The sequence below is a fragment of the Ursus arctos genome, unplaced genomic scaffold, assembly GCF_023065955.2.
Source record: "Ursus arctos isolate Adak ecotype North America unplaced genomic scaffold, UrsArc2.0 scaffold_9, whole genome shotgun sequence".
Classification (NCBI taxonomy): Eukaryota; Metazoa; Chordata; class Mammalia; order Carnivora; family Ursidae; genus Ursus; species Ursus arctos.
Genome location: NW_026623111.1, coordinates 73,446,398 through 73,458,900, shown reverse-complemented (window position 1 = coordinate 73,458,900; position 12,503 = coordinate 73,446,398). Strand labels below are relative to the sequence as shown.

Below are 12,503 nucleotides of genomic sequence, written 5' to 3'. Positions count from 1 at the left end.
AATTGTTGTCATTGTCCACGTGATTTATTCCAATAGATATGGAGCTGGAGTGCTCCTACAACCTGAAATGTCTCTTCTCAATAACTTCACCTATCTTAAACCTGATAATTTTCAAGTTTCCATTAATATGCTATCAGTTTCATGCAAATTTTCTAATGTGTTGTCTCTGTCTTGGGTCAGGTTCCCCGGGGAAATAGCCCTGAAATGGGGATTTGCTTACATGCAGGAGGGTTACCTGAAGTGTTCCCAAGAAAAGCACCTGCAAGGGAGTGCAAGAAGAGGGTCTGGAAAGGGAGAGGTGAAACAGTGATGGAAATACAGCAATGGCTCAGGGGCTCAGGTGATGACGGGGACCAGTTCCTGGAGAGGAGTAAAACAACTGGAGTTAACCCAGTTGGAGGAAAGGGACTCAGACCATTCTGTAATGACAGGTCACTGGGTGCATGCAATTCCAGGAAGGGAGTGGAACAGCTCCCCGCTGCGCAGGGCACTTCCTGGACAGAGGCTCAGCTGTGTGCCTTCCTGGGAAAGAGCACCTCAGCTGAGAAATGGGGATCTTAGTGTGTACCACCACATGGTATGCTTTCTAAGATTCTACAGTGCCCTATTTTTACCGCCTTGGGGGCCTTTTGTTGTCTCTCACCTTAGAGTATAGCTTTTTGTATAATAATGCCAATATTCACTACGAGGCTCTAAATTCTTTTTTGGGTAATCACATAAAAGAGTTTGAATAATACATTTTACACTATAGGCATGTGATAAATATCTGTTAAAAGAGTGATAAATACATGAATGAACAGAGCGTATTCTTGGAAGCTGATTCAACATTAACAGTAAGAAAAAAATAGAAAATGATTGCCATTTAATTTTAGAACAAGTCTGTAAATAAAAATACTCTGCCCACATTGCCTGAATGTAATATTATTCCACAAGCTAAGAAAGACGATAAATCTGTATGGATTAAACTGTTTTCTAAATGTCCCAGGGAAGTGGTTTTCAAACCGTGGTTCTAAGAACCAATTGTGGTGGAAGTCCATCTATGGAGACCCTCCCCCACTTTCTTCCAGAGCAGTTCACCTTTTGTTTTTCTTATTATTTAGTTTAAAAGGCTTGAAAGCTTTCTCTAGGGCATGTAACCTCAACAAATTTAAATTATACAACATGAAAACTCCTTACCAAAATATATACTACAATTAAATGTAGGTTCTCATAATACCCTAAATAATGCATATGTGTGCTAATAAACTTTTTGCCACAGAGCTTTTAAAAACGCAGTCTATATGGCTAACATAATATAAAAAAAACATTAAAATATAAAAAAAAACGCAGTCTATGCCTTTAGAATGGTCTTCTTGCAGACTCATCAATGCACACTTCAAAATCAAGGCATCTGAAAAAGCCACGTTGAAACTAAGATATTGTTTATATGCTATTTGTACATGGCACTTATACCCTTGCTTTCTTGGTGTGTGTATTGTCTTTAGCCAAACAATTTTGACAGTAGTGACTAAATCTACCACTATGGACAAGGAAAAGGGTAAATAGTATGTTATACAGAACACAGAGCTGGAAGCCAACCAACTTGGTAATAAAATTAATTTGCTTTGTAACCAACCCTTAATAAGTCATTTAATTTTTTCTGTGGCTCAGTTTTCTCTACCTCAAAACTGGGGAAGGATCGATTAACTTTATTTTACCTTGCTACTCTAAAACCATATGGGTTAATAATAAATAAAATGTACAAAAATAGTAAAACAAAAATAGAAAGATACATTCTTTACCTAATTAAAAAAAATCTTTTTTCAAATACTACCTTTGAAATACTTAATAGCAAAACACTGTGCCATATTTATTAAACCAAGATTCTATTTATCATAAAAATTATACAAGTTTAGAAGTGAAAGCTAAAGCTGTTAATCAAGAAAAGGTTTATTTTGTTATTTTTAAAGTTCTCTCCATCATTTATTTAGGAAAAAAATGTTTTGCATATTAGGATAAAGTGGCAGACATTAACCTAGAACCCAATCATTTCCAACCATTAATTCCTGATCTTACAGTAGCCATGAGAACCAGCTTCTAGAAGGAATTATGTTTGAGTGCTATCATCAGGGAGAAAGGCTCTAATTAAGTCTTATTTCAAATTACAAAACCCCCAAGTATATGGATATTTTGAATTAGAAAGTCTAGCTCAAAAAACATGACCCAGACTGCCACCTTCAAAAAACACTGGCATCCTGCTATCTGTATGTACATAATTAAAAGCTCTGGTGCTAAAAAAGAAAAAGAAAAAGAAAAAAAGAAAAGCACTGCAAGAAAATAATTTCTACCGTATATGTTGTCAATTGGCACCGTATTTTTACTCAAAATGTGGAAGGATAAATGAAAACACACACTTTATGAAAACATACCCTTTCCTAAGAAAATTGAACCCAAGTTAAAAATTTTTTATGGAGTCAGATAATGATTTTAAGAATCCATTTCTGCTGATGGCAGCATGGCAGCTGATTGGCCTATATGGCAAACATATATGGAAGCAAGCGCACTGCCCAAGTGCAGACAAGCAGAACACACAGAGCTGCTCACAAAACATCCAGAGCAAGCAAACAGTGTTTCCAGTCACTGTCAAGATGTCATCATCAGCTAAAGCACACAGCGCATCTTCAAACATATCTTTGGTAATTGCTATGTCAGATTGTCCCTGAATATCTTCAGAAAGTTGTGAGTATTTTAAAGTTGGTGTTTGCCCTTACATAAACTAAGCTTTCTCAGTGCTTCAGCTAACTCTTGTCTCCATTTCGGAGAGGTGCTATTCGTCTCTGTAGTAAGAATAGATATGTCCATACTGTCAATCCAGGGGTTCTGCTAAGCGAATTAAGGATTTCAGTTGTTGAGAGTGTGCAGAAACCATTCCTCAGCTGCTACTGATCTTCTGTTCTTCCTCAGGTCTACATAAGCCTGGATGAGAGCCTGGCTGTCTTGCTGGCTCAGTCAGCAAGACATGACCGTGCTGTGAGCATAAGCAATGGAGTTCTTCAATACTGCCATGTTTGTGAACCTCTTCTCCACTTGCTCCTTGCTCTGGTAGTACAGAGCCATGAGGTGGTGAACCAGATGCCTGTCATAGGCTTCATCCTGAGGGTCCAGCATGAGGAAGATCAAATCAAACCCTAATAATAACATGTGAGTAGCTGGATATTACCCATGGTTGTTTTTTTAGGATTTTATTGAGACTCAATAGAATTTGCTGCTGCCAGGATACAGGTGCGTGCATTGAGCTGACAAACAATCCCAGCCTTTGCAATAGAGTCAGCTGTTCCATGACGTTTTGCGATGCTGATCTTGTATTTTCATTCATCTCCTCAAATTTATCAATACAGCAGATGCAATCGTCACTTAGGTCAAAGGCACCAGTCTTCAGGACCACCTGCTTCATGTCAGGGTCTTTTGCTACTTACACTGGTAAGTCAGTCCCAGGAGACTGGGTCATACACATACAGCAGAAGCTGGGACTTACTGGTCTCAGGGTCACCACACATCAGGATGTTGTTCTCAGCACAAAGTCTATCCAATGTGACTAAAATCTTTCCTTTTTCTGAGGAAGAGCTGAAGCAAGATTCCCTTTTCTAAATTTTCATGTTCTTACATGCTTGGAGCTGAGACTGAAGCCATCCTCTCATAAATGCCTTGCTTTCTATAAAGCTCCTTAAGCAATACCACATGCTTCTCTGAAAAAAGTTTCCGTTCTGTATCTTCAACTGCTTCTTCATGCAGATGTTCTGCACCCATTTTCTGATAATAAATGCCTTCAATGTGGGTTTTATAGACAGACTTCACATTACTCACTCTTGAATTGACTCAGTAAGAACAGCTCGATAGATGTCTGTACTGTTTACTCTGTCCCCAGGTTGAACCTTGTCAACAAGATCATTGTGAGTAAAAAGGATGACAGCATGAAGCATCTGCCTTGCAGGCATATTTTCAGAAGACTCTTGAAGTTTGATCATCTGCTTGTCTGAGAACACAGAGTGGTTGTGGGTCAGCACTCACACGAAGGGCTCAGCGATTCAGTCATGGTCCATTTCCGGCAAGGCAGTGTGGGTGCACACCTGACGTTGCAAGAAAGACTTCTGCATCTTGGGAAGCAGGTGGGATATCCCAATCAACACTCCACTGATGGTGATAGACTGGTCAATGTCTTCTGAATTTAGGTTTCTCATGTAATTAGTCTTCAACACAGTGAACAGCCCTACTTAAATCTGATGTTGTATGACTGAGTCCAGTAACCGTCAAAGATCTCATGACAGCCATGTTAAAAGTGAAGATAACTTCCTCTGGGTGGCAGATGAACTGTCTGTACAGCTTTTTGTCAAGTGATTTTATTCACAGTTTACACTTTAACATGGCTCCCCAATAATATTAATCACCCCATCATTGCATGCACAAATATCCAGCAATATCTATGGTAACATTGTCTTCTTTAGCCAAAGGGTCAATAAAAAGTTGAGGAAAGCCTCCAAAATTTTCTTTGCACATTGCCATATTTATATATGTTGCTCAAATCACGAGTTTTTGGCCTAGAGACTGCTCACTAACCACTGTATCCTCTGTTGCTGGCCCATTCCGCAAATTCACCTACAGACCCTTCCATGTAGACCCCATGTCAGGGCTCTACCTCATGGGTGTGCCGCTAACACCACAGCTTGGGGCTCCTTCTACCCAAGAGCTGGAAGTGCCATATGTCAGTGGGGAATTAACATTCAAATCAAGATGAATAGTTGAAGAATGCTTCAGAGGACAGCTGGAAAATGTCCTGCGTGTCAGGGTTCTGCAAGCCAGTTCTAGGCCAGGCTGGCATCAGCAGCAGCTCTCCTGTAAAGGTAACCTCTACATCTCTGAGATGGAGACACCCTGGCATCCTCAACCTGGAGCAGGAAAAGATGGCCACCTCTGAGGTACATAAGCCTCTGGAGTGTACCTGACAGGTCACGTTCCCAGACAGCCCCAAGAATGTTTTTTTACGGTTTTAAAAGTTTTAAAAAGATATAAAGTATTAGAATTAGGTGATAACATGAATTTTACTTGAGGATGATATCCATGTCTACTTGAAAAAGACAAGAGAATAAACTACAAAGGAAGAAACAAGAATCAGGAGTCAGGCTTCAAGAGTTGATCAGCTCGATCACAAAATACATCAAACATCAACAGCTGCCTTACATACCTACAATATCTACTTTGAAAACATAATGGGAACAAATTGTATTCATGACAGTGTGTACACACAAGCACACACACACAGACTCACATACTCAAAACTTTATAAAATTTTAGGAATAAAATATAATGCAAATAGGTATGAAAGACACCAGTCTTTATTGAGGGCTATAAAAAGATGACTATATGGATAGATACCATGTCCTTGAGTGAGAAGACTTAATATTTTAAAAATTATAACTCTCAAAACAAATCTCTAAAATTCACATAAATAGCAATGGCTTGGGGGTTACTCATAATATCTGGGAGAAATAAAAATTTGAGAATTGACTGGTATTTTTTTTTTTAAAGAGAAATGTGGAAGTACCTGTTTTACCACTTCATAAAATACATTGTAAAGCTTCCATACAACAGTGTCCTGACTTCCATGCAGTGGTTACTTGAATGTAATTAAAAATTTTATCACTAGAATGTTCTTATTGTAATAAAAAGCCTGACCTCATTTGCGATGTTTGGTGGCTGATTTCTTTCTAAGCTTTGGTCTCCCTTTCCCTTCAGCTCCACCTCTGGACATGTTGATCAAGAAAGCTCATCCTGCACCTCCTTTGCTGACACCAGTAGGACATACAAGCCTTGAAAATCTCTAGCCCAAGTAAACGGGAATTCTTCCCAGTCCCACCTCCTCGCCACTAGCAAGACCTGGCCCAATCTCGCTGCTTAGCCCAACCCAGCCTGGACATCCCTGGGGCCACTCTGCTCTCCTGGGAGCTCCTGTATGAGTAATAACCTTTCTTTCAAAGTTTCTTGGTGCATGCAGTATTACCAATCTTGGCATCTGAATGGGATGAACAAAGCACTCATACGGGGCAAAGTAATATGACTGGGGAAAAAATAACTCCATTTTTGTTAAAGTCAATTTGAATGTGGGGCAACACATAATGAAACTGAGCATGTGATTCTTGATCTCGGGGTTATGCGTTCAAGCCCCACACTGGGCTGAGTTTACTTAAAAAAATAAGGAAACTGAATATCTGCAATGATATATATCATTCATACTTAGTCTCTAAATATACAGAATGGATATATTCCTTTAAAAAGTGTCACTGGGCTGAAAGCTTACTGGGACAAATATACAAATTTCTCCCAAAATAAATGTCATAATTATTATATTAAATTTTTATTTTGATTATACATTTTCCAACAGCAACATTTTATATATTGAATTGCTCCATGAGAACCACCTACATATTATGGTGTCTCTCTTTCCCTCCCGCTAATACTTCCACTAAATAAGTATCTCCTTAGCAACCTCCCAAACTATTATTCTGTCTTTGTGAGAAACCTTCAGAAGAATGAATATATTCAGGTTCTTGCATCCTAGCCAAACCATGAATTAATAGATTGGCAGGATCAGAATCATGTTCAACAACTTCCCTTGGCTTCATACCTGCCAAATCTCTACATAGACAGATAGGGAGATCTTGGCAACACTTTGAGTTTAGATTTGACTTATTCATTTTTTCGTTGAAATATCTTACTCTGCCAATATATTCAATGCATTTAATTCTCAAGCACTTCTGTTGATAAGAGCCTAAATTCTCATTAAAGCGATTCTTTTACAAAGAGGAAACATACCAAGAGAAAAATCCAGGCTATTCTCCTTTTGCTGCATTTCTTTCTTCCACTTCCTGGTTTCTTGTTCATCTAGTTCACGTCTAATGACAAATTTTTAAATTTTTCTCTGGCTTTTCTAAATACATTCATATTTCATTCAGCTAGCTGTTTCTCTTTTTGTTTCAGGAGAGAAAGGGGAACACATCCGAGAGAAAAAGGATAGGTTAAATAAGGAACATAAACTTCCAAATGTCTGTCTTCTTTGTGTAAAGGGTACAGGAGAAATTTGTTTGCTTTATTAATCATTTCATTTTAAATCCAAGAAGCTGTGTGAGACACACGGAAAATGCCAGCAAGGATGACATGACAAAGAGGCTAATAAACTGCAGAATGCTTATACCGTTGAGAGGAGCTAAACAGCATAAACTGCCTCCTGGGAACCGAGCACGTGGCTCAGCCAAAGCGGGTCACAGCCAGGCTAAACACCACACTGACAGTGAGGAAGAAGAATGCACCGGATATCTAAAATAGTTCACGAAGACTGCAAAATAGTAACTGTTTATGAATTACATCTTTATTATAAGATAAATTTAACAGCATCTCCTCTAATGTCTTCCCATGTATCATGTAATTGAAAAACAGTGAAGTCTTGTGCTTATTTTTTTCAGTTGGTGTATTTTAAGGAAAAAGAAAACCCCAGCTCTTTGTACTTTGTGACAGGCACCAAAATAATTTGAGTATCTCTAATCCTAATGGCATAACAAAGGCGACTGAAAATATTTCAACCACTAACTTTATACTTGCATACAATTCCCTTACAGGTAAGTAAGGGCTCCTTGTTTTATGCATGTATGTGACTTTCTGACCTTGTTTCTTTTAACATTTTGTTTCTCTATTACACTGCCTTGTGCTTTGAATGGACAACAATATCGGTGATGAAAAACATCCTTTTAAAAGATATCTCAACAAAAAATGACTCATTGTATCCCCTTTACGTGAAAATTAAGGAGTGTGAAACGTTAGCCAAAAGTTACCTTCTTGATGGTCTCCAGCATGGAACGCCCTCCCTGCCAGGGCTTGGAGTTCTTTCTGATACACGACAAACTGGCCATGCTGTGCCATTTTCGGTCCTCCAGTTTCTTATGAAAAGCATTAGCAAGCAAAAGCACCGTGTCATATATGTAAAGGTTTGAAATCTGAAAAGACATTAGACAGTAATCATTAGAATCCATGATGCTGACCATTGAGACTAAGGTGAAAATCCTCAGCTTGGCTGCTTCTGTTCATGTCACAGATGGCTGGTTTACTGGATTATTTATTAAGCAAAAGGTTTCTTTTTTTTCATTTCCTGGGCAATTTTGCCATTGACAATGAAGTCTTGTCTGATTGTATGCCTCAATTGCTTTTTCAGGTTATTTAGGTGTGAAAGAGAAGATAAAAAAGAAAAGTTTCGACAGAGGCAAGGCTGTTAGTGTCAGACCTTTGAAAATCACTGGCCCTCATTTCTTTCTGAAGAGGTAAGGATCTAAGGGTTTCAGATTGGAAGGGCAAACTGAATAATACATTTTCTGAATATGTCAAGTTTTTGCATTCTGATTATTCAGATGGAGAAATATCAACTTGATCTTACATATAAAATGAGTGTCATAGGTGCAAGAAAAAGGAAGCAGCCATCTGTGTATATGCGGGTGTCTATGGGGATTCGGTGGCGAGAAAATGAGAGAACACAGCACCATTCATAAACATTACAATTATCAAGGATCTATACAAAATTATCTAGGTACACAAAGGCATTGCAATTCATTAACATGACAAATACCATGAACTATTAACTGTGTGTGAATATGTGTTATATATATTAAGGCTTTCTTTTTCCAAAGTAATCATGTCATTATCTTTCTTCTATATAAATTGAAAAAATGCATCGTGAAAATTTTTGCTGTGATCTATTGCACTCTTACACTTAACTCTTGCCAGAAGTACTATCCATACTGTCAATTATAGAAGGTGTTTATTTTTCAAAGAAATGAGATATTATTTAGGAACTATAAACACCAAGAGATATCCAAAGTCAATAAAAGATTTTAAACGTTGTATTATTACCTCCCTGAAGGAAAAATAAAACACAAAGTAAAAAAAAAAAAAATAAGAAATCAATTTTGCTATGAAAGTTAAATCCATCTTAAAGTATTTAAATTTTCTCAGATTTTTAAACGTATCTTGTTATCACAGTTTTTTTCCCCAAAAACAAAGGGGCCAATATGTTGGTTGCCCTTTGTTTATAATTAGTTATTAAGGAATCTTATGAAATTGTCCGCCCACATCACAGAATGGCACTAAATTTCAACTATTGGGATGACAGTTTAATATTATGAAAAATTGTTAATAAGCACTTCCTAACAGTGCCTTGTGAGTTTTCTTTCATTGCTAGGTGAATCTTAATCATTTGTGTTTGTTAAGCATCATTTTATATGCATAGTACTTAGGGAAGGCAGGCCTTTCTTTAAAGAGACATGGACATTAAGGAGGGCACGTGATGTAATTAATGAACACTGGGTTGTATGTAAGACTGATGATCACTGACCTCTACCTCTGAAACCAGTAATACATTATATGTTAATTAACTGAATTTAAATAAATAAATAAATAAATAAATAAATAAAATGATGTGACTTGAAAAAAAAATAAAGAGACATTGCATAGTCTCATGCACTATATGAAATACCAGTTTGTTCTTTATAAGTAAATATTAGGGCAGGCTAGTCTCACTTTCACCTCCCTGTACCTCCCCTGCCAGATAATTACCAGAGAGACTAGGGGGTGTGGCTGAAATCTGCAATGAATGAAGACTTGAAGATAAAAGTAGTTGATGGATCAAAATTCAGTTTGGATTAGACTTCGAAGACCCAAAAGGAAAACCTCTGGACATTTTCTCAATAATCTGCAATAATCTGGCCTCTTTTAACCTTTCATTGCTTTCCTGCCTCAAACTTGCTTGCGCTTATCTCTCTAGCTCTCTGTGGCTCTCCCTCTGACTGGCTGCTATACGTGTATATATGAAACGGTTGGGATAACACTCTCTGATGTCTCTTTACTTTTCTCCGACTAGCTAACTTCTAATATTCAATTCACGGGTCACAAGTTAGGCGAATCGTACCCTGACAACTTCTCAGGACTCTACTTGTTTCCAGGCTAGTTGGGCAGTCTTCTTTATCTCCCATAACGCTCATGTTACATGCCTCTATTTGCAACATATCATAACGGTAAGATTTTTTTTAATCTGGTTTTCATACTAGAATATGAGTTCCTTCCAGATAGAGGCTTATAGTGACCAAATGTTTCCCCTTTGTACTTTTGTTTCCCTTCTTTATTTCGTCCTGGCTTAGCCTAGAGCCTAGCACACATTTGGTTTTTGATAAATAGTTGTCAAATAAAAGAAGACAAAGAAAAGAAAGTCAGGTTTAACATCAGGTATGTCTGACAGAAGTCAAAATGGGAGGAACCTGAAAACTTGTGCTCCATCCAGATCTTGACCCTGCCAAGGCACCGTGTCTTCTGTGAACTTTGGGGCACGTACCTTGAGCATCTGTGCTGCTCCTAAAGGTGAATGCCTTGTACCTGATACATGACAGGTGTTTTCGACAGATGACTGCCTCTCATTCCCACCTTCCAAACTATGGAATCGAAAGGGGGTGATGACATTCTCTGAGATTTCTATTACCCCTTCTATTGCTTCTTTCTTGGGGAAGTGCCTATTCTGTTTTGAAGTTCATGCTCTTTCCTATGTTACAGTCCTATTCTGCCATCACCTACTAGTCTCTTGGTAACTCTGTATTCATGAGTTCTTGGACTCCCCTCTCACAGTGATTCTAAACTATCTCCCTGCATTAAAAAAAGAAAAGAAAAGTCACTGCAATTTCTACAGAGATGTTTTTGACTTCTATTCTGGCCACAACCAGCACAAGTGACTGTTTACTGGATGCAAACACATACTTCCTCTAGCTTCTTAAAGTCCACTTTCCCACCATCGGACCAATCATTTCTCTCTATCTTACTGTCGCTACACTTGTTTTCTGACTTAACTGAGCCACCAGCACTTATCTGCTTTATAAAACGACCTTCTAATATTTGACAGCATCATCACTTGCCCTGAAACATCCTCTTTCCTTCAGTTGTTCATCATTTGGTGTAATTTCTGGGCTGGCTCATCATCTCAACATTTTTCTTTAGTCCTCTTATTTTTTGATGTTTCTGTTCAGAGTTTAGAACTCATAACCAACACATTATTGCAGATGTGATCTGACTAGGACAGAGTAGTATAAGGGGTTATCTCTCTTGATCTTAGCAAAATGCTCTGATAAGGAGACCAAGATTCCATTAAAATGGTTTAGAGCAAATAGGACTTGTGCTACGTTCAAACAAAATTTGCCTTCATCTGAATAAGGTTAAACAGCTGTCAAACCAGGTTTTACCCACCCAGACTTCCTGTAATGATTTTGACCCTATCCTTTATCTCTTTGAAATTTCAACTTTTAGGTTTATTTTTAGTCAGTGAATATTAATAATTTGGATCTTGATTATATAACACAGCATAAGGCTTCTTCTAGCTTTGTGTCATTTACAAATCGGAATGGCATTATTATTCACTTTTATTTGTGTAACGGTAAATATTTAAAAATGTAACATCCAAGAATACTATTTTTGGATGACCATCGAGAGCTCCTTTCACTTCAAGAGTAGAATATTTATCATTACGGTTCAAAATTCTTTTAGTTCCATACTTTCGAAATTGGAGGTAAAAGAAGTTAAGAATATTAGAAGTAATCACATTTATAAAATATATCTGAGCCATGTTCTAGGCATATCAAATTTGCTCAAATATTTGAAGAATAAACAAAGTAAGTGGAAAATCATTTGAAATATTACTTTTAATTTTAAAGAAACTCGTAAGTTGTAACTTTTAAGATAATGAGACATTCACATATTTCGAACTTTTTTCTTTTTCCTCTTCTTCTTCTTTTTTAATCCGAAAACAGAGTATTTACTACTATCTTCTATTCTTAGGAGTCCTTTATTAAAATATTTGTGTGACATCAACCTATCTAGACTTTTTAATGCCTTCTTATAAGGATTCCATAAGAAAACTGGTCAAACACTACCTGAAAATCAATATGCAATAAATAGGTTTATAACATTCTCTCAACCTAAAAAAAATTGTAAACAGGATTTAGTTTGGTAGTGCTTGTTCTTAATGAAGTCCTATTGTCATATTTGAAGTATCCTAAACCATATATTTAATAATATATTCTACAGTTTATCCAACTATCAACTTTTAGTGTATTAAACTCTGTCAGAATCTTTTTCCTTCCCTTTGAAACTTGGAACAATATACCAATGTCATGTACTTGGGTCTTCTTCCCAAGTATTTTTCTAGTATTTCTAATTATAATATTGTGATAATATCTACTGCTTTATTTACTATTCTAAAACAACTATTATTTAGAACTCATTTTAAAGCAATAAAGCATACTCTTAACATCTCCAAACCCTGCTCCTTATAAACCAGTGGTTTACTTTTTGAAAATAACTTTAACTCCATTTTTTCTAATTTGAAGACGATTTTTCTTAGATGGAGACAACAGAAGCAAAAAAAAAAAAAAAAAAATTGAACTTTCCTA

The 12,503-nt window shown here is 37.0% G+C and overlaps 1 protein-coding gene and 1 pseudogene across 2 annotated transcripts in view; both read right to left on the bottom strand.

Moving 5' to 3' along the window:
- The window catches only part of GRID2 (glutamate ionotropic receptor delta type subunit 2), a 1,362,985-nt gene that overhangs the window by 487,978 nt on the left and 862,504 nt on the right, over window positions 1-12,503 (bottom strand). For both annotated transcript variants that reach the window (XM_048212019.2, XM_057309689.1), the window contains exon 7: window positions 7,860-8,021. In XM_048212019.2, the coding sequence (XP_048067976.1) occupies window positions 7,860-8,021 (162 nt within the window). The remainder of the gene's footprint in view (window positions 1-7,859; window positions 8,022-12,503) is intronic.
- LOC123001641 (DNA replication licensing factor MCM4-like) lies at window positions 2,435-4,958 on the bottom strand (annotated as a pseudogene).